Source organism: Anabrus simplex, chromosome 2, assembly GCF_040414725.1.
Source record: "Anabrus simplex isolate iqAnaSimp1 chromosome 2, ASM4041472v1, whole genome shotgun sequence".
Lineage (NCBI taxonomy): Eukaryota > Metazoa > Arthropoda > Insecta > Orthoptera > Tettigoniidae > Anabrus > Anabrus simplex.
Window position 1 is genome coordinate 244030934 of NC_090266.1, and position 23942 is coordinate 244054875.

The window sequence follows — 23942 nt, forward strand, 5'->3', positions numbered from 1 at the left end:
CCAGATAGCTCCTTGCTCGTCCCTTGAGTAGCCTAGTAGACTCTCCGGGTATCCCTGAACTTAAATAGCGAGTTTCAAGAAATCCTGTCAAGACAACGAACCAGACAGATAAAGAACACCTGAACACATTTTGGACTTTTGTATACCTAATCCGAGAAGGAAGTAGGCCTCTGTGGTAAAAATTGAAAGTGTGCAGATAAAATTGTTTTTAATTTACGTACTGTCCATTTCATAATATTCTCGATTCATCGTCTTTTCCTATAAGAAAGTATTTTTCAAGAAGCTGTGGATTCCTGTTAGTTCTGTGATTCATTGATCTTCATTACCATTAGCTGTAGACGTGTGTAGTGTGAACCAAAAGGGTAAAAGTACGTTGCCAACAATGTGACGACCGATAACACCTTATGTGAAGTGATGTTTGTTCAGATTGTGAAGAATCTTTAGATTTTTCAGTACCAAGCGAGTTGGCCGTGCGGTTAGGGTCGTGCGGTTGTACGCTTGCATCCGGAGGTAGTGGGCTCGAACCCCACTGCCGGCAGCCATGAAGATGGTTTTCCGTGGTTTCCCATTATCACACCTAGCAAATGCGACGTAAAGCAAATTGCAAAAGATCTTTCAGTGGCCGGTGATGAACCACATGAATGTAAAAGCGGACCGACGTTGTTGTTCATTCTTACACGTGCATCGTTGCTCCAAAAGTGTCGTCTTTAAGGACTTTGAAGATCTTTAAATTTTTGTCACATCGAAGGTCACCTCAAATGACTCCTATTAATACGTTATTCTGCTTCCGTCCCGAAAAGTTATGCTGTAATTACAGTTGCTGTGTTTGCAGAATTCTGGACCCTACATGATTGCGTAGTAGGTGGGAACAGTGTCAGACTACTTAACGAATCCTCTTAGAAGGTTGAGAATATGTAGTCTAGTATAGGTAAATGGTTCTGGAGGAGTTTTCTACGTTGTAATCGGACTCCACTCTAGAGGACTAGGTGAACAGGTGTATACCAAGCAGACTATGATTGGCCTGGGTATTTGTTGATTTTCATGCAGTAGATTGAATAAGATGAAGACAAAGATCTAGTTGGAAATTGGAGCTCGTGGAGGTTCTTAATATGCTCGCGATCCCTTTCAAACAGGACGCTGAGAGGCATAGCTGTCTCTTCTTAACATGAAAGACCTGTGTAATCTTCTATGTATACAATTGTCTTCATTAACAGTTTGATCTCCCCTACTCAGTTTTGTAACAATGTTAGTAAATTCTTTATACAGTCTTATCTAGCGTGTAGAAATAAAACAGATCAAGCTAGAACTCTTCTCATTGAGTAAACTGATTAATAGGCTCGCACAAGGGAATAAAACTATAGTTATGAAGTAAAATATTAAGCTTCAAACAAACAGAACAAAAGGAAGGATTTCGAGGCTGCTCTTTGACACTGGTATGATCGTAGTGACGTCGACACTATGACCCGAGTCCACGCTGGCAAGTTGGAGTGATGCTCCATCTAGATAGTGAAAACTCAATGTAGCGCTTCTCCTCGACAATGCCAGACCTATTTACGGATACCTCCAGCATGCGAAAGGACAAGAAAAATGCCAGACCGGAGGTGGTAGAATCCACTAGGTCTAGCACAGAGCAAAACTCGGCCTTAGAAGAAAAGCGTGGTAAGAAGAAGCTTCGATTCCCGGAAGAGCCATCGTCATCCATGAGTCTAAGTGTACCCCACAGTCTGGGACTTACACGTAATGATCGCTCGGAAAATGATCTTGATAGTTTCTCCGAAGGTGTGGCGTCTGTTGAAAGAAGTTGTTGGATCGATGCCCGTGAACTCTCGCACAGGTATGTTTTTTAAGTATTTTCATCAGGTTACCAGGCGTTCCATTCTGTTGGAGACAATCCATTATTATTAACTGTTATCGCGACTCGATCATTTGAATTTTACCGTCTGTATAGGATGTTTACCACCATCGAAACTGCCATTTATTGTATGTTTGCACGTGTGCATATATTCTTTTTTTTTTTTTTTGCTAGGGGCTTTACGTCGCACCGACACAGATAGGTCTTATGGCGACGATGGGATAGGAAAGGCCTGGGAGTTGGAAGGAAGCGACCGTGGCCTTAATTAAGGTACAGCCCCAGCATTTGCCTGGTGTGAAAATAGGAAACCACGGAAAACCATCTTCAGGGCTGCCGATAGTGGGATTCGAACCTACTATCTCCCGGATGCAAGCTCACAGCCGCGCGCTTCTACGCGCACGGCCAACTCGCCCGGTGCATATATTCTAATTAACAACTAATTCCCCAGGGTTCATTGTCTCTTAGTAGTTCAGTTTGATTTTAAGCTAGGAATTTATGCTATTCTTGCTGTTAAGAAGCGTGTCTAGTGAAGTTGCTGTAGTGAAGTTATTGTGAAACAAAAAAAAAGTCACCCAAAAGGAGATAATGAGACCTTGAAAAGGGATATTGTTATGTCTTATGTATCCTACATTGCTGAAATTTTATATCAGTTACTGCATGTTAGTTCTACTTTCGGTTAGCTGTGAAGCTTGCTTTCTCTGTACAATTTGATATAGCCTATGCCGCACCGACACAGATAGGTTTTATGGCGACGATGACGTAGGGAAGGGTTAAAAGTGGGAAGGAAGCGGTCGTGGCGTTAATTAAGGTGCAGCCCCAGCATTTGCCGGCTGTAAACGTGAGGAAACCACGGTAAACCATCTTCAGTGCTGCCGATAACGGGATTCGTACTCAAGTCTCCCGAATGTAAGCTCACAGCTGCGCGACCCAACCGCACGGCCAACTCGCTCGGTTTTCTTGTCATGTCCTTTAGATCTGCTAAAGAGACTAAAACCTTGCTCAGAAGAACTGTAGCTTTAAGGCAGTTTTAAATACCGGTACTAAGTAACTGATTTTTAAAACTTAGAAGGAACAAGTAATTCCGTAAAAATGAATCCGGCTTCGTTTATTTGTTTTTGTGAGCCTTTCTCTGTGTACTTAAGTAGTTCATGTGGATATGCATTTTTCACGAACATTGAGCACGTAACTCGTCTACAGTACAGATATATCCGAAAACTTATTTATACCTCTGATACCAGTCATGAGCGTTAAAAGCGATGTCTGCACTCTCTCTTTTTTCTGGACTATTTTTCCAACATTAAAATAAAAACATTAAATTAATTCCCTTATAATATCGCAGACAGTATTAATTTCCGCTTGGACAACGTTAGGAATAGTTAACAAGCATAACTGCTTATAATCCGCTTCAATGTGTTTTGAATGGATACCCCAAATATCTCGGAAGTATACGCTGCTGCTATTCTGCCTTATTATATCATGGATTACAAATATTCTACCAAAGGAGTTGGCTACGCATTAGTGGTGCGGTAGCTGTGAACATGGATGTGGGAGATGGTGGGCTGGCATTCCACCATCAGCAACTCTGAGGATAGCTTTCCGTGGATTCTTATTTCCGCACCATCCAAATGCCGGCGACTGTACTTCATAAAGGCCACGGCTCCTACGTTTCCAATTCTAGCCCTTTTCTACACTAACGTATTTATACTTTTTCTAGCCGTTTAACGTCGTCCCGACACTGGCAGGTTGTTTTGCGACACTGAGAAAGGGAAAAGCTTGGACTGGGAAGGAAGCGACCGTGGCCTGAGTGAAGGCATAATTATACATTTGCCTGGTGTGAAAATGAAGAAACCATGGAATGCCATCATCATATCTGTCAATGGTGGTGTTCAAACCCCACAATCTCCCGAGTTGAAACTTACGGCTACACGACCTGTACCGTTTACGCAACTCTCTCGTTAGTGTTTTTTTCCTAGTTGTACAAACGTGGCATCGGCTATTGTAGTACAGTAATTATAATTATATCAGTCTATGCTTATGGGAGGTGCCTTGCCATTAAAAATGACACAATGATATTTTCCTGAAACGAGTATGGAAAATACCGTGTAGAAAACGGCCTCTGACCCAAGACCAAATCGCTTAACCGTAGCTCTGTCGTCCACTTGTGGCACGTAACTATTTACCATAGGACGCAAAGGTGCTAGTTAGTAAGTCCATAATTGAGGGTTTAAAAACAGCCGTAGGCCTACATCTAGCGTGCAAAAGGTCATATTTATGGTTTTCTTGATCACAACGAAAGATTTCATAGCAGATTCAAATGCTCATTATGTGCATGATGGTGACTGCTTAATGGCGTGTCGGGCTGAGTGACTCAGACGGTTGAGGATCTGGCCTTCTAACCCCAACCTGGCAGATTAGATCCTGGCTCAGTCAGGTGATATTTGAAAGTACTCAAATACATCAGCATCGTGTCGATAGATTTACTGGCACATAAAAGAACCGCGGGACAACATTCCGGCACCTAGGCGTCTCCGAAAACCGTCAAGAGTAGTTAGTGGGACGTAGAATCAATAACATTATTATTACCGAGCGAGCTGGCCGTGTGGTTAGGGGTACGGAGCTGTGAGCTTGCATTCGGGAGATAGTGGGTTCGAACCCCACTGTCGGCAACCCTGAAGGTGTTTTCCCATGGTTTTCTATTTTGGCACCAGGCAAGTGCTGGGACGGTAATTTAATTAAGGCCACGGCCGCTTCCTCCCCACTCCTAGCCCTTTCCTGTCCCATCGTCGCCATAACACCTATCTGTGTCTTGCGACGTAAAGCCATTTGTAAAACAATTTATTATTATTATTATTATTATTATTATTATTATTATTATTATTATTATTATTATTATTTCTTCTGACGAGCAGATGATGTGGTGTCTCCTTATAGCAAGCATTCGGTTTAGAGTTGCCAGATTTCCAGTAATGAAATATGGGACTTTTGAGTGTATATGCAAGGTTGGATCAAAAAATGTTCGGACTGGGTTTGCTGTGCGCCAACAGACGGCAGCCCGCTAGCAACTATGTTCCAAGTTCTCTTTACACAAGTCAGGACACGAATGTTACTTATGGAGTCGCCATTTTGAGACTCAATGTGGGCGATCCCTACAGCATGTCCATGATGCATATAAGCGAGTTTTGTATTTAAAAAATGTATGTAAGGACACTAAAGCTGTTAAAATGAGTTTTATTTGCCTCGGATTACATGCAGTTAATAGCTTTCCCATAACTGCGAATTGTGATGTAATGATAAGATATCTATTTTGCCATCTATACGAACTCGGGTTTCATAAAATGTGAACAGTTGCAATGGAATTAAAACCAGACTCTATGACAAAATTATCATAACATATTTTTTGAGCTAGTGGACCTAATTTAGGGTACCTGAGCATGAACAAAGTAATATAATGATCAAAAAAGTGTGGACGGTTAAAATGAAATAATATATACTGTAGGTACTTTAGTCTATAGTACAGTACAGTACGGTAGGTAAGGTAAGGGTTATTCTGCCCGAAGGCAGGTCCGAACCTCCGCAGAGGTGTTCCTGAGCCGGAGTTTACGTGCGGTAGGGTGCCCAGTTCCTTTCCGCTCCTCCATTCCCTTACCCCCCACCAACAGCCCGTGGCAACCCATCCAACTCCTGACCACGCCCAATGTTGCTTAACTTCGGAGATCTCACGGGATCCGGTGTTTCAACACGGCTACGGCCGTTGGCTACAGTACGGTATATTATTATTATTATTATTATTATTATTATTATTATTATTATTATTATTATTATTATTATTATTCTGACTATGATTAAGACTATGGCAATACAATACAATGTATATTTATTATGATGTGTGTGCTCTAAAAACGATGACCTACTGCAACTTGCTTTGCAAATATAACAGCGCTATAATAATTTATTTCTAACTGTTAACCTATTTGTAAAATGGTTAAATTTACATGGTTAAACACCACCATTAATTATGAAATAAAATGTATAAATCTCGAATTACTTTTTACCATTTACTGTTACGACCCACCGTCTTTTCAAATTCATTTCATGAGGTCGTGAAGAAGACCTTTGTATCACAGTATCTATTAATGCAGCCAACAACAAGCATATAGTTCTGCCCGAACGTTATGCCATTGAAAATAATCATCTGAAGACAGCACTGTAAAATGATCCTTCTTCTACTTATTCTCCTTCTTAATTTATTTATTGGGTTCCGCTTTTGCGTTATACCCAGCCACTAATCGTTTTGTCTAGTAAAGCCAAAACTATGAACGATAATATATTCATTGTAAAGGGGGGAAGATAAGAAACAAGCTGAAAAACACACGTAGGTATCATCTATATATATAAAATAACATGTCCTGACTGACTAACCTGACTGACTGACTGACTGACCTGACTGACTGACTGACCTGACTGACTGAAATGAAATTTTGAGAATACATTTATAGTACACTGTAGGTGCTCGCTAAGGGAGGATTTTTGGATATTCCGTCGCTAAGGGGGTGAAAAGGGGGGTGAAATTTTAAAATGAGTGCATCTATATCCCAAAACTTTAAAAGTTTACAGACGTAAAAATTGGTATTTAGAATCTCCTTTAAAAATAAGGAAACACGCATTTTTTGTTTTCGGAAAATCCCAATGGGAGGAGTAAAAAGGGTGAAAAATGGTTGATTGCCTTTAATGAGGATATTTATATCTCAGAAACTAATGATATTACAGACCTGAAAATTGGTATTTGGTATCTCCTTTAAAACTAAAGAAACACGCATTTTTTGTTTTTTGGAAAATTCAATTAATAGAGGAGGATGAATTTTTAAAATGAGTGTATCGAGATTCTAATACTTTTAAACTTAACAGATGTAAAAATTTGGTATTTGGAATCCCCTTTAAAAATAAATAAATACTTTTTTTTTCGGAAAATCGCAATAGAAGGGGTGAAAAAGGGTTTGAAGCCCCTAATGAGGATACGTATATCTCAGAAACAGAAGATATTACAGACCTGAAAATTGGTGTTTGGGATCTCCCTTAAAAATAAAGAAACACGTATCTTTTGTTTTTGGGAAATCGAATTAATGGGGTTTAAACAAGTGTGACAAATTGGGGTGAAATTTTAGAAAGACTATATCTACAGTATATCTCAGAAACGTAAAATGTTACAGAGGTAAAAATTGGTATTTGGAATCTTCTGTAAAAGTAAAGAAACATAAGTGATTTGTTTTTGGAAACTCCATTTAGGGGGAATTAAGAAGGGGTTGACATTTTAAAATGAGCGTTTCTACAGTATATCTAAAAACATTAACATGTTACCGAAGTGAAAAATAGTATGTTTTATCTCTATTATAAATGTATCTTTTGTTCCCTGAAAAAAACACTTGGGTGGAGGGGTAAAATTGACTGAAAATGTGGTTGAATTCTTTTAATTAGGATACTGATATCTCAAAAGCTGAAGATGTTACGGACGTGAAGTTTGGGATTTGGAATTTCCTTTAAAATAAAGGAATACGTATTCTTTGTTTTGGGAAATCCACCTAAAGGGGGGAGGGAAATTGAATAATTAGTTTAATTATTTGTATGAGGATACTATTATCTCAAAAAACGAAAGATTTTGCAGACGTGAAAAATTTGTATCAGGAATCTGCTTTAAAATTAAAGAAACACGTTACACTCACAATCGAAGAAGAAGACTGTGATTGGTAGAAAATTAATTACAGAAATTAGGGATTGGCTAGATTCAAAACTGGCGGAAATAAAAGGGAAATATTGCCAAACCAAAAATAAATGAACATCAATCAGTAAAAAAAAAAACTGATAAATACAAAACTTCTTTGAATTATACTGATCCACTGGATCTGGATCTACAGTACCGGTACATCCTTCATAGATTATGAGTGCATGTAGGAAGTGAACTGGTAAGTATTGCCCAATGACATGTTGTTTATTTCACTTTGTTTTTCGTTAGGTAGCAGGCTGCCAGACCTATGGCACAAATAACATACATGGCAGACAGCCCACACACCACTGGTGCACTGAGTGCGGGAAGACGGAAGAGGCTAGTCTTGGTAGTCTATGAAAAGAAAGCGGCATCTGTATGTCACGTGATTATCTGAAGCATGGTATTGGCTAGAAATGAACGAGAGTCGATATGACGAGCTAGCTCTTTCTTGGAGTCGCAGTTGATAAAAGAGTCGGCTCGTAAATGAACGACTAGCTCTTAAGGAGCAAGGAGGGAGCTAGCCCATAAAAGAGTCGACTCGTAATTGAACGACTAGCTCTCAAGGAGCAAGGAGGGAGTAGCTAGCTCTTACAAAAGATACTCTCAATGAGAGAGCTAGCTCTCTCCAATGCGTCGTTCATGAGAGTCAGTTCGTTCATGAACGACCTATCACTACCATAAACTAATTTGAGCAGCTAAGAACATCGCCTTAGTTGTATATGTGAAGAGTACTTTTGCCTCTGAACGCAAAGAAATTACCACATGAACGGATAACAAGAGTTAGCAAACATAATGTAATGCACTTAAGAGGCATTCAGTGTTTGTCAACATGCTGGGGGTAACCTATCAGAAACGCAGTACCTATAAATACTTCCTTAATAAATGAAATGCTTACGGTAATTTACTACAACTGTCTAAGTACTTTAAGTTCAATATTTTCTATAATATTATAATAGAGGGACAGTGCAGATTTCTTTGTTTCTGCTAGTTAGGTTACGTATTTTGACAGATGATATTAATAAGAAACACAGTAAGACAAAGTTGTAAGGAGTTAAACGAGAATGCATGAGCACTTCTGCTTATCCTTGTTTCTAAAAACATGAAATTCAGGTTTTGCTAATTACCTTGCTTTTCAAATATCTGTGGATGTATTCTTGTAATTTAGGTGTTATACGGTTATAGTACATAAAAAATAGACGCCCGATTAAATTCTACATGAAAAATAGTTGTTTGTTTTTTTACTTCAATGTTTGTTACCTAAATCCGCTGGCCTTCTGGCCCCAACTTGGCAGGTTCGATCCTGGCTCAGTCCGGTGGTATTTGAAGGTGCTCAAATACGTCAGCCTCGTGTCGGTAGATTTACTGGCACGTAAAAGAACTCCTGCGGGACTAAATTCCGGCACCTCGGCGTCTCCGAAAACCGTAAAAGAGTAGTTAGTGGGACGTAAAACAAATAACATTAATTAATTAATTGTTACCTAAATCTTCTAAATTCGAATACACTTGCCTTTGGTTACCCTCGCTTAAATGCTCAATATGGCGGCTCCATAAGCAACATTTGACCGGGCGAGTTGGCCGTGCGATTAGGGGCGCGCGGCTGTGAGCTTGCATCCGGGAGATAGTGGGTTCGAACACCACTGTCGGCAGCCCTGAATATGGATTTCCGTGGTTTCCCATTTTCACACCAGGAAAATGGTGGGGCTGTACCTTAATATTAAGGCCACGGCCGCTTCCTTCCCATTCCTAAACCTTTCCTCTCCCATCGTCGCCATAAGACCTATCTGTGTCGGTGCGATGTAAAGCAAAAAAGAAAAAAAAAAAGGAACATTCGTGTCTTGACCTACCTAGACTGACCTTGCTATAGTGATCTTTGCTAAGGCAGTGTGCCAGGAGCAGTGTTGCCTACTTGGCGACTTTGTCGCTAGATCTAGCAACTTACAGATAGACTACTTCTGACGACAAAATATATATTTTAGCGACAAATCTAGCGACTTCTAAAATAATACCCATTTGATGATAAAACTAGGCACTTCTGTTTTTCAGTTTTAGAATCTGATTACATTACAGTTTAAAATATTGTTTTCTAAAAAATCGGGAAGCCCTGTTTTGTTATCAATCTTTAAGATATTTCTGCAGCGACCCAGTGTTTCCGTCTACGCGTCATCACATCGTCAGGGTTCTCTTATCAGGGATCCAATAGCCAACCAATTGAAACTGTCAACTAGATTTTAGATTTGTAATAGTGAAGTATATTGGAAGCCTCCGTGGCTCAGGCGGCAGCGCGTCGGCCTCTCAAATCCCGGTCACTCCATGTGAGATTTGTGCTAGACAAAGCGGAGGCGGGACAGGTTTTTCTCTGGGTATTCCGATTTTCCCTGTCATCTTTCATTTCAGCAACACTTTCTAATATCATTTAATCTCATTTGTCAGTCATTAATCATTGCCCTAGGGGAGTGCGACAGGCTTCGGCAGCCGTCGCAATTCCTATCCTCGCCGCTAAATGGGGGCCTCATTCATTCCATACCTGACCCGGTCGAATGACTGGAAATAGGCTGTAGATTTTCATTTTCAATAGTGAAGTATTCATATATAGAGGATATGTGAGATATTGCTGCTGTTACCGTGAGACGAGTGTTGGTTATATCAGTGGTTAATTTCGGGACGTTTATAAATATAAAGGAAGATTTCTAAACATTTTTCAGGCGCAGAATAGTTGTTTAATTCGGGATTTATTATGTAATGTATAAAACAATATAGGATATTTAAATTTTGCGACATTTCTAGCGACTTTTAACCTGGCCAGGAGACTTCACTGTGTTAACATCGGGAGTTGTTATAGTGTTGTTTTATGAAAACGTGTGCGGGATAGTGTGCGATTACATAATTGGCAGGAAGGTGGAACCACGAGCCAACGAGAAATGTTGTGTTAAACTGGCCAAATTGGCCACAGAGACATTGAACATTCTTCGGCAATCATACGGTGATGAAGCAATGAGTCGTACGCCATGTTTCCTGTAGCACAGGCGCTTCACAGGTGGAGCGACGTCCCTTGAAGACGAGGAGGGATCTGGAAGATCTTTCACGAGCATCGCTTCCGAAAATGTAGAATGAATTCGTGAACATGCGCGTGAGTATAGTCATAGGCTCGACAACACTGCCAGTTGGCCGTGCGGTTAGGATCGCGCCGCTGCGAGCTTACATTCTGGGGATAGTGGGTTCGAATCCCACCGTCGGCAGCCCTGAAGATGTTTTTCCGTAGTTTCTCATATTCACTCGGGCAAATGCTGGGGTTGTACTTTAATTAAGGCCACGGCTGCTTTCTTTCCACTTCTAACCCTTTCCTAAGGTCCCATCGTTGCCATAAGACCTATCTGCGTCTGTGCGACTTAAAGCAGACTGCATATTCCGAGCCCTGTTTATGCATTTTGGAAACGGCTAGGTAATAACAGTCTGATGCTGGGAATAATGACTAAAATATTTAACGAATTTTTATGGTAGAAATATCCAGGATTTTCGCAAGATGGAATAATATATCCTATATATAGAAGGAAGGGAGATCTAATACAAATACGTATTGGGGCATTGCTTTGTTGGACATACTTGGTAAGACCGAGCAAGTGGCTACGGGGTTTGGATTACGTAGCTCTCTAGTGGGTTTGAACCGCACTGTCGGCAGCCCTGAATATGGTTTTCCATGGTTTCCCATTTTCACACTTGGCAAATGCTGGGCCTGTACCTGACTTACGGCCACGGTCACTCCGATCTCACTCCTAGCTCTTTCCTATCCAATCGTAAGCATAATATCTATCTGTATCGTTGCAACGTAAAGAAAATTGTACATAAAGAAACAACACTTTGTAAGATTTATACCGGGCTGTTAGCAAAAAAAAAATCAATCATTAACTGGGGGGGGGGGGAAGGATTTGATGATGATGATGATGATGCTTGTTGTTTAAAGGGACCTAGCTTCTAAGTTATCGGCCCCTCGGCGGAGGATTAATACTCTCGGTGTATCAGTCAGGATTCAGGAAAGGGATAATAAATACAGATATTTGTATAATTAAATCACCAACGGGTAAATGCATAAAGAGAAGAGGTGGTAAATTATATATTACAGCTCTAGATTTAGAGATAGCTTTTAATTCTCTCAATACGGGCCCTCGCTGCGAAGCTGGCTAGATTAGAGCTGTCAAATAAAATGATTTAATGCCATAGAACAACTATACGCAGAGGTGATATGCACGATTGAAGTAAATGAAGAGTTTAACGTCAAGGGAGATTCATTCAAATATTGGATTAAAGCAGTGATGTAAATTATCACCAATATTGCTCATTACTTTTTATTAACAACATTTTGGATAGTAAAGCGAAGGAGAATAGGACAAGCCTATGTCTGAACAATAAAGAAATTCCTGGCCTGGTTTTCGTAGTCTATACCCTTCCGTTCTCTCTAACATCAATCTGTACGCGAAGCAGTATTACGAAAACTGGACTCAAATTTCCGTAGTCGCTAGTTCGATCCCATGCCGAACCATCTGGGAAAAGTAATATTTGAACGTTACCCTGATTTTTTTTTTCAGTCGTTTGCTGTTCGATGGTAACGGGAATAAAACATACACCTTGGAGCGTTGGTGATCAGATTGTCTTTCTTCCGGTGTGAACTTAGTCCTGTCATTTATTTATTTATTTTGATTTTATTTCAGAGACAGTCTATTTCAAGTTGATTCATCGACACATCATCATCATCATCATCATCATCATCAATTGTTGCTTTTCAGTTTTCATGAGAGTGACTCTTGCATTGATGTAATTGTTTATACGGACATTATTTTCCAATTAATCTTAAATTTTGCTGTAATTATCATGAAGTGAGTCACCTCTTATCATTTGTGGGGTGTCATTTTTGCAGAATTTCATGTGGTGGAGTGTTTATCAGTGGAACATCTGCCATCGTGTCATTTGAGGCTATGGGGCCAAAAAGTGACATATCTCCTAGGAAAATTGGCATTGTAAGGACTCCGTTAGAAGAGAAAAGATATTCTCAGAGGAACATTGCAAGGAGACTTAATACATAGTTCAAAAATTATTAGGGGAGCATGTTTTTTAACGTCTGATATGTGAACGTTAATTTGGTAGACGGGGTTCCAATGGTCGTGCAGCATACCTTGAGACCTTAGCTACACAGGGTATGTCAGATCGAAGTTATACTCCATATGTAGGCGTAACCGTGCATTAAACTGACTCCCGACACCATAACAGCTCGCTCGCAGCGGCGTTGTATAGATACCTCGATGATGGGCCACTAGAACATTCAGGTTTCGGCTTGATATGGAAGTTCCCGTCGTATCTTCCAGTGAATCGCGTGGAGAATCTAGATGAAGGGCCATGGCATGTCCTTGGGCGGGCTGGGAGGTTCCCCGAGCTGGCTTAGTTATCCTTTTTAGGTAATACCGAAGGGGCTGTGATAAGGCTGACGGTCGCTTGAGCACGTAACAGTATTGATTTATAAGCGTATATAAGGTTAACGAAGGTCATTGGATTTGATTTTTTAAAGTCAAATCAAAGATTCAAAAGTGTCCACAGCGGAGGCAGGGGAGGTCGCGCCAGGTGGCGGCTAGGACTAGGGATGGGCGCGACTGAAGCCTGGAATCGAGAGCGTCGACTCCATGGACTCCGAACACCGGTCTCGGTTCGCATGAAGCCTCTCGACTCCAAGCGAACTTGACTCTTATTGCTGGGCCGCTTGCGTGTCGAGGCGCGGAAAATAACATGAAATATCATACATGTTGCTGCTCATTTGCCCATTGGATTTTTTAATAGAATTGTAGAGTGAAGTACGATATCGTTAACGAAGACGACGAGCGTAACGGTGTAGTTGAAATAAAATTAAACGTGTCATGTCAGAAAGTATCGGCATAGCAGACCACGGACATTTAATTTCACGTCCTTATTTGTCGTGATCAGGAAATTGATAAACAGATATGGACGGTAAATCATTATGAATTGCACATGAACGATGAAAACAAATCTAATATGGGTAAATCCTCTAACATAATTTGAACATACTGTAGATTACACCATTAAAAGCCTCCGTGGCTCAGGCGGCAGCGCGTTGGCCTCTCACCGTTGGATTCCGTGGTTCAAATCCCGGTCACTCCACATGAGATTTGTTTTTCTCCGGGTACTCCGGTTTTCCCTGTCATCTTCCATTCTAGCAACACTCTCCAACATCATTTCATTTTATCTGTCAGTCATTCATCATTGCCCCAGAGGAGTGCGACAGGCCTCGGCATCCGGTACAATTCCTATCCTCGCCGTAGGATGGGGGCTTCATTCATTCCATTCATGACCCGGTCACTGACTGGAATACAGGTTATAGCTTATGATTATAATTCAAGGACCACGTTAAGTCTTGTTGCATTATTATTATTATTATTATTATTATTATTATTATTAGTAGTAGTAGTAGTAGTAGTAGTAGTAGTAGTATACACAAAAGACCCTTTTCGCGACAGCACTGGTAGGCCCTGGCCTACCAAGTGACCTCTGCCCAGCTCGAAGGCCAGTAGATTACGAGGTGACGTGTGTTCAGTACAACGAATCCTCTCGATCGTTATTCTTGGCTTTCTGTACCCGGTCTCTACCTCAACGTGATCACGAAACCTGAGATACAGGTAAAAATCCCTGACATGGCCGGAATTGATCCCGGGGCCTCCCTAGACTGCGAAAGCGGTTATTATGACGCACAATGTTTGGGAAAATATTTGTTGTAAAATCATACTCTAAGCACTCGCTTGTTTTTTTTTTTCTGTTTTATGCCCCATGCCAGGGGTATTAATCATTTACAGTTAAAAAGCCTAACCCGGCCGAGAATTGAACCCGGGACCGCCGGGTAACAGGCGCACGCGTTGCCCCCTACACCGCGGAGCTGAACTCATTGAAGTCAATATTGGCGATTATGTAAACGTATACTGTCAGATTATTATTACCACTTTAGTTATCGTCATCATTATCATCATTGTCGCCAAAATAGACCTACAACATTAACACTAACGATGATAAAATCCCGAAACAATATTTAATGATTGCTGGCTAATAACCATCTTGTATTCATCGTATCACGAGTTACCAAGGGAGGAACGTGGAACTATAATTCCAAGCAGTTCCGACAATAGTTGATAGATGGCGTTACTGCATCAGTGGAGTCGACACTGGAGTCGAGAGTATCGGTTCCAGAGGTAGCAGTCTCGACTCTTCGCGACTCCGTTCGCAGCCCATCCCTAGCCAAGACCATCCGCAACCGTTTGCTTGGAACTGGGGTATGACCGGGACCACCGATAGAGAAGGCCTTCGCATACGAGCGTGACGTCATCACAGGTGGTTACACGGAGACCAGAGACCATTCTCCCGTTAGGCAATATGAAGTTGCTATATAGCTATTAATAACGAGCGTTGCACTTGCACACGTTCTTAATTATGTTATGTATTAATTTAGAATGTAGCAGCTAAATAAACCTAACAAGGTATTTTCGAAATATCGTCTGCAAAGAACATAAATAATACATGATTTCAAGTATATATTCAAATCAAGATTTCTTACGCAAAATAATGTAGGCTAAACGTAAGCAGTATGTCCACAATAAATAAATAAATAAATAAATGATAACTGAAAATAAAACATGTTCTCTTGACTCTCTAATACATTCATAATAGTTGTTAGATATTGTTAATCTGCCATAACTGAAGAAAGTATTGAATATGTGAGTTTGTTGATTAATCAAACAGTATTCAGTTCACATACGAGTAATTTATGGTTTACTTACCACTACAGATCACTTAAGTAGAAGGTCCATTGTACGTCCCAAAAATTTGGATACATACAGTACTGTACCTATGGGAATATTCACCCTGCGAGGAATTTGCATACTGTACATAGTTTTATTGCAGAAGAATGTCAACAAAGAGAGACATTCTGTACCATTATGATAGCTATAGAATATGTTGTGTATTTAATACTCGTATAAACCGATTATCCTAAGTACAGCATTGTAAACAGGGTACTTCAACAAATTCAATTCATGCAAGACTCGCTTCTTCAAGGATTACTGAATTTGGGAAGATGGGTCTTGTAGATGGTCATAAGTAAGTACACTGAATAACAGTTTATTATAAATACTGTCACTTTATTACAGGGAAATTATACAATTATGTCAACCAAATTGTTATTTTCTCAAAATAAATTTTACATAATGATTATAAAGAATTCAATCTAAGACTTCCAAGCGCCTGTTTCTTCGTCATACACACCTGTTTCCTGATAATGTCATGGGATGTAAAATGAAGCTCAGGGACCTGAAAGTGGTAAAAAATAAAATAAAATGGAGATAATCTACATACTTCTTTTCCAATACGAATAGGTACTCTTTCTTGACCATCAGGACTTAACTAAGCTGTGGTATATAGCTGACTATGGATAAAGTGTAACCAATTCTAAATTTTTTATTAGCTTCCGTTGGAGTATAAAGAATCATATGAAATTATATTTATGGAAACAAGCATATTTTGGAATATATTTCTATTACTGGACAGGACTTAGAAATGGTGAATATTTATGATATTATGAATTATAAGTGGGACAAGTCCTGGTGGGCAGCTAGTGACACTAGTGTCAAATTCCATGTATTAGTGTTATTGAAGGGCAGTAATAATTATGCACGTTGTGCTAGTTGCAATTCGTGTGCAATATTGAAAATGTTTAGGCCCAAGACAAGAGGATTAACTGAAGCTATCTGAGTAGGTGAAGGTAATTTAATGGATTTAGAAGACCATGACAATGAAGAAACAGCTGATAATTTTACCAGAGTATTTGATACAGAATTGTAAGCTGCTGACTGCAAGTATTTTTTTATTTCTCCATCAATAGCCTAATATTTTTGCTGTTATACAAATATACAATAATACTGGAACAGACTTTTGCTCAGGTATAGTTTTCATTAATTTTGTGTTAGTCTCATAATATGTTAGAGAACAGCTACTAGTATTTGTCTGTTTATTTATTTATTTTCCCTATTATTTAGGTTAATAGGCAAATACACAGTGGTGTCTGAATGGTCCTATTCCTGAGTATGCCTACTCTTCAGTTTTGGTGTTGGGCTAATCATCATAAAATATTACAGCTACTGGAATAGTTCGAAGGCTATTATAAACAGAATACCGTATTTGTTTAATTTTTAGGTATTCATCCTGATAATGGCGATGACTAGGCCTAATCATCATAAAATATTGCAGCTACTAGAATTGTTTGAAGGCTATTATAAACAGAATATGTTTAATTTTTAGGTATTAATCCTGATAATGGTGATGACTAGTCCTAATTATCATAAAATATTGCAGCTACTAGAAGAGTTTGAAGGCTATTATAAACAGAATATTTGTTTAAGTTTAGGTGCTAAACCTGATAATGGTGATGGCTATGAACATGATGATTAACTGTGCAATGATTTTGAAACAAATGCTGTAATGACAAGAAAAACTGCTTTACCCGGTCCCATGAAATAGACTTAAGTTAGCATGACAGGGCACATATTTTGACATATATTTCAACTTTCTATACTTCTCAGGTATAAATATGCCCTGTGACATGAAGCAGACAAAAGTTAGCATGAAAGGGCACATATTTTGACAGGTATTTCAACTTTTTATACTTCTCAGCTTTAAATATGCCCTGCGACATGAAGTAGACAAAAGTTAGCATGACAGGGCACATATTTTAACAGGTATTTCAACTTTTTATACTTCTCAGCTATAAATATGCCCTGTGACATGAAGTAGACAAAACTTAGCATGACAGGGCACATATTTTAACAGGTATTTCAACTTTTTTAACTTTTTTACTGTAAATATGCCCTGTGATTTGAAGTAGACGAAAGTTAGCATGTCAGGGCACATATTTTAACAGGTATTTCAACTTTTTATACTTCTCAGCTATAAATATGCCTGCAACATGAAGTAGACAAAAGTTAGCATGACAGGGCACATATTTTAACAGGTATTTCAACTTTTTATACCGGTACTTCTCAGCTATAAATATGCCCTGTGACATGAAGTAGACAAAAGTTAGCATGACAGGGCACATATTTTGACATGTATTTCAACTTTTTATACTTCTCAGGTATAAATATGCCCTGTGACATGAAGTAGACAAAAGTTAGCATGTCAGGGCACATATTTTAACAGGTATTTCAACTTTTTTAACTCTTTTGCTGTAAATATGCCCTGTGACATGAAGTAGACAAAATTTAGCATGACAGGGCACATATTTCAACAGGTATTTCAACTTCTTGTATTTTTCAGTTATAAATATTTGGTAATTCATTATTTTATAGTTAATTTATAGTCACCACAATGAATATTTGTTTCCTTATTTGAATAACTAATGTAAATCACATCTCAACATGCGCTTCTAAGTTTTAGTCAATACTGGGTTATGAAGAGCATTGACTGCCCAACAGGACTCATGACTCCACTGCTGTTTTTGTTACCATATATTCTTTTCTTTCTGTAAATTACTTAGAGTGTATTAATATTACATTTAACAATATTCAACATTGGTCAAGAAAGGCTTAGTTGAGTTTCCAATATATATATATATAAAGCCATACCGTACTGCAGGCCAAGTTTTTCTTTAAACGAAGGTCCATTGATGAGTTTGTTATGTACCGGTATCAATTTTGTACACATCATAGGCCTATATGGAAGGGGGTATTGGAAAAATTATATGGATTTGTATTAAGTTAATATCCTGATGAACAATTACTGCAAAATAGGGACAGTGAAAGGTCTTTCAGAACAAGAAAAAAGAGAAAATTGAGTACTCTTCCATCAAAATAAGCTCATGTGACATCAGAAAAAAATCCATATTATCACTTGAAGTTCAATAAAGCACAGTAAATGAAATGCTTGTAGTGGTACAGGTAGATATTATTTTGTTATGAAATCACCAAATTTTGTACATCCCACAGTGGCCTAATTAACTACATGAACTACCGGTGTTACATCCTTCGAAGGGTCAATGATAATCACACTCTAATAGGTCATAATGTAAAATAGGCCTACCATAACCTATCAGAATCCAAATTAGCAATATCGAAAGTTTATTAGGTTTGTTTCATAATGGTACACTTGTTGCTAGCCCTATGGCCATGCTTATCTTATGTAACCAGAAACAAGGCTAACACATTTGGGTAAATTAAATTTATTTTATAATGATCACTTTTCTAACTAGAGAAGTGCCAAAGTAATAACAGGCCTGGTTACGATTACAGTAAATCTACAGATATGAGGGATAGGCCAACAAAATAATATGATTTTATAATAGCTTTAGAAGTACCAGTACTGTACGTAAACATCTTTTCGGGAATCTGGCGAATAAAGATTTAGGTAAGAACTCAGAATGTTAAACTAAGATGTTCTCTACCGGTAGTTGTTTTACGGTTAGAGGGCAGAGAAAGTGGTGATTTCCATCGTACATTTCTAAAGCATAGAAATATTACTCAACAAGTTGGTCCAATTTGTACAATGTTTCTTTAAACTTACCTTGCTGTATGAAGCTGGCGGAAAATCTCGTTTAATTGCACCTATCCACTTCTGTAGTAACTCTGGTTCCTTTGGGAAGTTGTAGACCGTTACTTTCTGCTAATTTCTGTAATTTCTATCACATCTGGACACCGAGCAGCAGTGTGGCATGCTTGAGTTGATTTATATTACGCAACTCGTTTACAGAATTGACAAAAAAACGCAAATTAGAGCTGGGAACGGAGCTGTTGCTCCTATGATTGCAATCGGTAGTGCGAGCGCAGCGCTCCCTCCGGTATTCTCCGGTAGTTAACTGTTGCTTGGAAACCAATCGGAGGTTTCGGAGGGCGAGCGGAGGACGAGCGGAGGACGGAGCAACAGTACTGAATGTGTGCTCGCTTGCACTTCCAGTAGTGGAGCGCAACAGATGTGGTAGCGACGTAGTAAATACTGCTTTATAAGTATGAAGAAGGCGAATATATGAAATATATACATTCGCATTTATCGTTAACGTTTAATAATATATATATATTTCCGATAAAAGCCCATGCAAATAGAATAGACCTTTTTCATTATATTACCTTTGAAGTGTAATATATATGATAGACTATAAGAGCTCTCGTACGTCCCCGCGGTGTTGGGGCCAACACGCCCGCCTATCGCGCGGCGGCCCCGGGTTCGATTCCGGGCCGGTGTTTTTTTAATTGTAGTGAATACTATTCCAGTCCTGCGGACTGGGTGTTTGTGACGTCCTTAATCTTCCTTTCCTCACACACAACATTCCACAGTACCGCCATTCCAATTACACGCAGGTTCATACAATATGGTGCCTGTAGGGGCAAAAGATCCGCATGAGTCGACGCCCCGAACAAATAGCATTTTGAAGAAAATAACCAGTGTTGAAAAACAACGCGAGAAGCGGGACTCGATTCAGTAAACCAGCGCTTTCGGAGCTTGAACGCTAACCACTCGCCTACCGCCGTTTCGTGCTCGTGAACCCAAAGCACCGGTACATATTCGACGCGAAAGGTTATCTTGCGATTTTCTCGAGAACGTGATCCGAACGTCATGGTCTCCCCTTGTAAGTGTATTGTACCTGTATTCAGTCTGTGCGTATTAAATTTGCGTCTATATTTCCTCTGTTTGTTGTGTTGTGTAGGTAATGCAAAGTATATTAGAAAATAATTGTGGTATTGGTTTGATATTTAATCCCGTTTTTAGATGGTATTCGTGTTTTAGAATATTTAAAGGCATTTAATAAATTTGTACAGAAATTTGTACCACAAATGCCACGAAGGCCGTCTGATGCATGGCATTTCTTTGAAATTACCGATGATAAACATTAGCAAAATGCACAATTTGCGGCCGCAATTACGCGACGGGTGGTAGTCGGCTTCAGCAGAAGAAAACAGCATTGCTGTATTAAGCGAAACAGTTATGTTGTGAGAAAAGGGCATTGAATATACGGGTGAAATACCTTTACGTTGTCATGCCGCTACAGTACATTCAATCGGTATTTTACTCGGTATAACCGGATGATGACGTCACAACAACTGCACCGCTCCGTCCCAGCCACTAGCCAGCGCTCTACCGTCTGAACTACTCAGCCCGGTACAGCATATAAACAATTCCAATCACTTCATTCTCTTCAGTAATAAATGATCTTTCTTTCTTTCTTTCTTAATCTGCTTACCCTCCAGGGTTGGTTTTTCCCTCGGACTCATCGAGGGATCCCACCTCTACCGCCTCAAGGGCAGTGTCCTGGAGCTTCAGACTCTGGGTCGTGGGATACAACTGGGGAGGATGACCAGTACCTCGCCAGGCGGCCTCACCTGCTATGCTGAACAGGGGCCTTACGGGGGGATGGGAAGATCGGAAGGGATAGACGAGGAAGAGGGAAGGAAGCGGCCGTGGCCTTAACTTAGGTATCATCCCGGCATTTGCCTGGAGGCGAACTGGGAAACCACGTCCAGGATGGCTGAGGTGGGAATCGAACCCACCTCTACTCAGTTGACCTCCCGAGGCTGAGCGGACCCCGTTCCAGCCCTCGTACCAATTTTCACATTTCGTGGCAGACCCGGGAATCGAACCCGGGCCTCCGGGAGGTGGCAGCTAATCACACTAACCACTACACCACAGAGGCGGACGCAAACTGAATTTCAACAGATCAAAATCTGTTATTCACAGCGTAACAAAATAATGAGGCAATCTTGAAACGACTGCAGCATTTGAATGACAAACGTAGAAAGACACATGCATCTGTGGAATTGATACTGAAGCCTAAATTGTAATTCCACCCAAGATCACCATTACTACATTGTTCACATTAAAGTATTTGAATTTTCCGCCAGTGAATTCAATCGGAGGACTATCGGAGGTCTCCAGAGGAAGAGCGAAAACAATTGCTCCGCTCCGCTCCTACCGTTCTCAGCTCTAGGCAGTCTGTCTTCGTCTTAGCTATGTCATGTTCCACAGTTTCATCTGAGATTGTATCGGTTCGTCATTGGACGTAGAGCTGGGAACGGATCAGTTGCTCCTATGATTGCAATCGGTAGTGCGAGTGCAGCGCTCCCTCCGGTATTCTTTGGTAGTAAACTGAGCTCCTATGATTGCAATCGGTAATGCGAGTGCAGCGCTCCCACCTGTATTCTTTGGTAGTAAACTAATGCTTGGAAACCAATCGCTGGTTCGGTCGGCGAGCGGAGGACGGAGGAACAGTATTGAATGCGTGCTTCCTTGCCGTTCCATCCGTGGTGCGCAACGGATGTGGTAGCGACATGGTAAATACTGCTTTATACGTATGACGAAGGCGAACATATGAAATACATACATTCTCATTTATCGATCGTGTTTCATTTGTCGATTACTTTTGTAACAATTTGATTTACGTCATGCCGTCTTATGGCGACGATATGATAGGAACGATTAAGGAGGGCAATTTCTAGACGTGAAAATGGAAAACGACGTAAAACCATCTTCAGGGCTGCCGACAGTGGGGTCCGAACCCACTTTCAACCGGGAGATAGTGGGTTCGAATCCCACTGTCGGCAGCCCTGAAGTTGGTTTTCCGTGCTTTCCCATTTTCACACCAGGCATATGCTGGGGATGTACCTTAGTTAAGGCCACGGGCGCTTCCTTCCTATTCCCAGACCTTCCCTATCCCATCGTCGCCATAAGACCTATCTGTGTCGGTGCGACGTAAAACAAAACAGAAAAGTATCCCCGACCGAAAGTCTCACGCTCCAGGACACTGTCCTTGAGGCGGTATAGGTGGAATCCTCTCTGCGAACGAGGGAACACCCAACCCTGGAGGGTAAATTGATAGAAAGATTATTATTATTATTATTATTGTTATTATTATTATTATTATTATTATTATTATTATTATTATTATTATTATTATTATTGTACTCCCATATCCACTTCTGTGGTCTTCTGCGACGTTAAGGTGCCGGTATTTTGTCCCACAGGAGTTCTTTCATGTGCCGGTACACCTGCCGACATGCGACTCTCGTATGTCAGCATCTTCAAGTACCGCCGAGCAAAGTCAGAATTGAAACCGCAGACTTGAGCTCAGAACGCCAGAGCTCTACCGTCTGAACTACTCAGCCCGGTACAGCATGTAACCAATACCAATCAGTTCGTACTCTTCATTAAAAAATGAAATGGCGTATGGCTTTTAGTACCGGGAGTGTCCGAGGACAAGTTCGGCTCACCAGATGCAGGTCTTTTGATTTGACACCCTTGGGCGACCTAGCGTCATGATGAGGATGAAATGATTATGAAGACGACACATACAGCCAGCTCCAGTACCAGCGAAATTAACCAATTAAAATTAAAATTCCCGATCCTGCTGGGAATCGAACCTGGGACCCATGGGACCATAGGCCAGCACGATAACCATTTAGTCATGGAGCCGGACGTACTCTTCCGTCATAAATGAGCTACACGTATAACACAATGTAAGAGCATCGTATATAATACATGTTTACATGCACTGGAATATACTTATTGCTTAAACTGTTTTACTATTAATAATATTGTAAATGCATTTGCAATGGTATTATATGTGCCAATATTCAATCTACAGTATTCTATCCACCTGCACCTATTGCAAACTGAATGTCAGCAGATCAAAATCTGTTGTTCATAGCGTAACAAATAATGCGGCTATCTTGAAACGACTACAGCATTTGAATGACAAACGTGGGGGAACACATGCATCTGTGGAATTAGTAATGAAATTTAAATTGCAATTCCTCCTAAGATCACCGTTACAACATTGCCCACATTAAAGCATTTGAATTTTCCGCCCGTGAATTCAATCGGAGGACTACCGGAGGTCTCCGGAGGACGAGCGAAAACAACTGCTCCGCTCCGCTCCTACCGTTCCCAGCTCTAACGCAAATATCACTCATGTAAATGCAATGTAACTCAACACGACTTTCTCACCACCATTACATTCCGTACAACCCAAGATTCCTCGCGCACGGAGGTGATAGCGGTGATAGTGTCACCACTTATGATGACGTCACTCATAGCTCGCCAGGCAATGCTGAGGCCTTCCCTATCGGTGGTCAGACTTTCACTCTCGCCTCACCACTTAGCAACCCGTCTCATGTGATATCGATAAAGGTGCGCCTCGAGGGATGAATTGTGGAGCGTAGTAATCAGTGGCGAGTGCTGTTTCTGTCTCAGTGTTAATGATGGTTTGGTGTAGTGTAATTCGACCTGGTGAGGAACATGTTCTTCCGT

General features: G+C 40.4%; 1 protein-coding gene across 1 annotated transcript in view; it reads left to right on the forward strand.

The window, feature by feature from the left end:
• The first annotated feature begins 1529 nt into the window (after nucleotides 1-1529).
• Nucleotides 1530-23942, forward strand: part of Nt5b (5' nucleotidase B) — a 744444-nt gene continuing 722031 nt past the window's right edge. Inside the window, exon 1 of the mRNA XM_067140537.2 lies at nucleotides 1530-1834. Coding sequence (XP_066996638.1) covers nucleotides 1539-1834 — 296 coding nt within the window. The 5' untranslated portion in view covers nucleotides 1530-1538. The remainder of the gene's footprint in view (nucleotides 1835-23942) is intronic.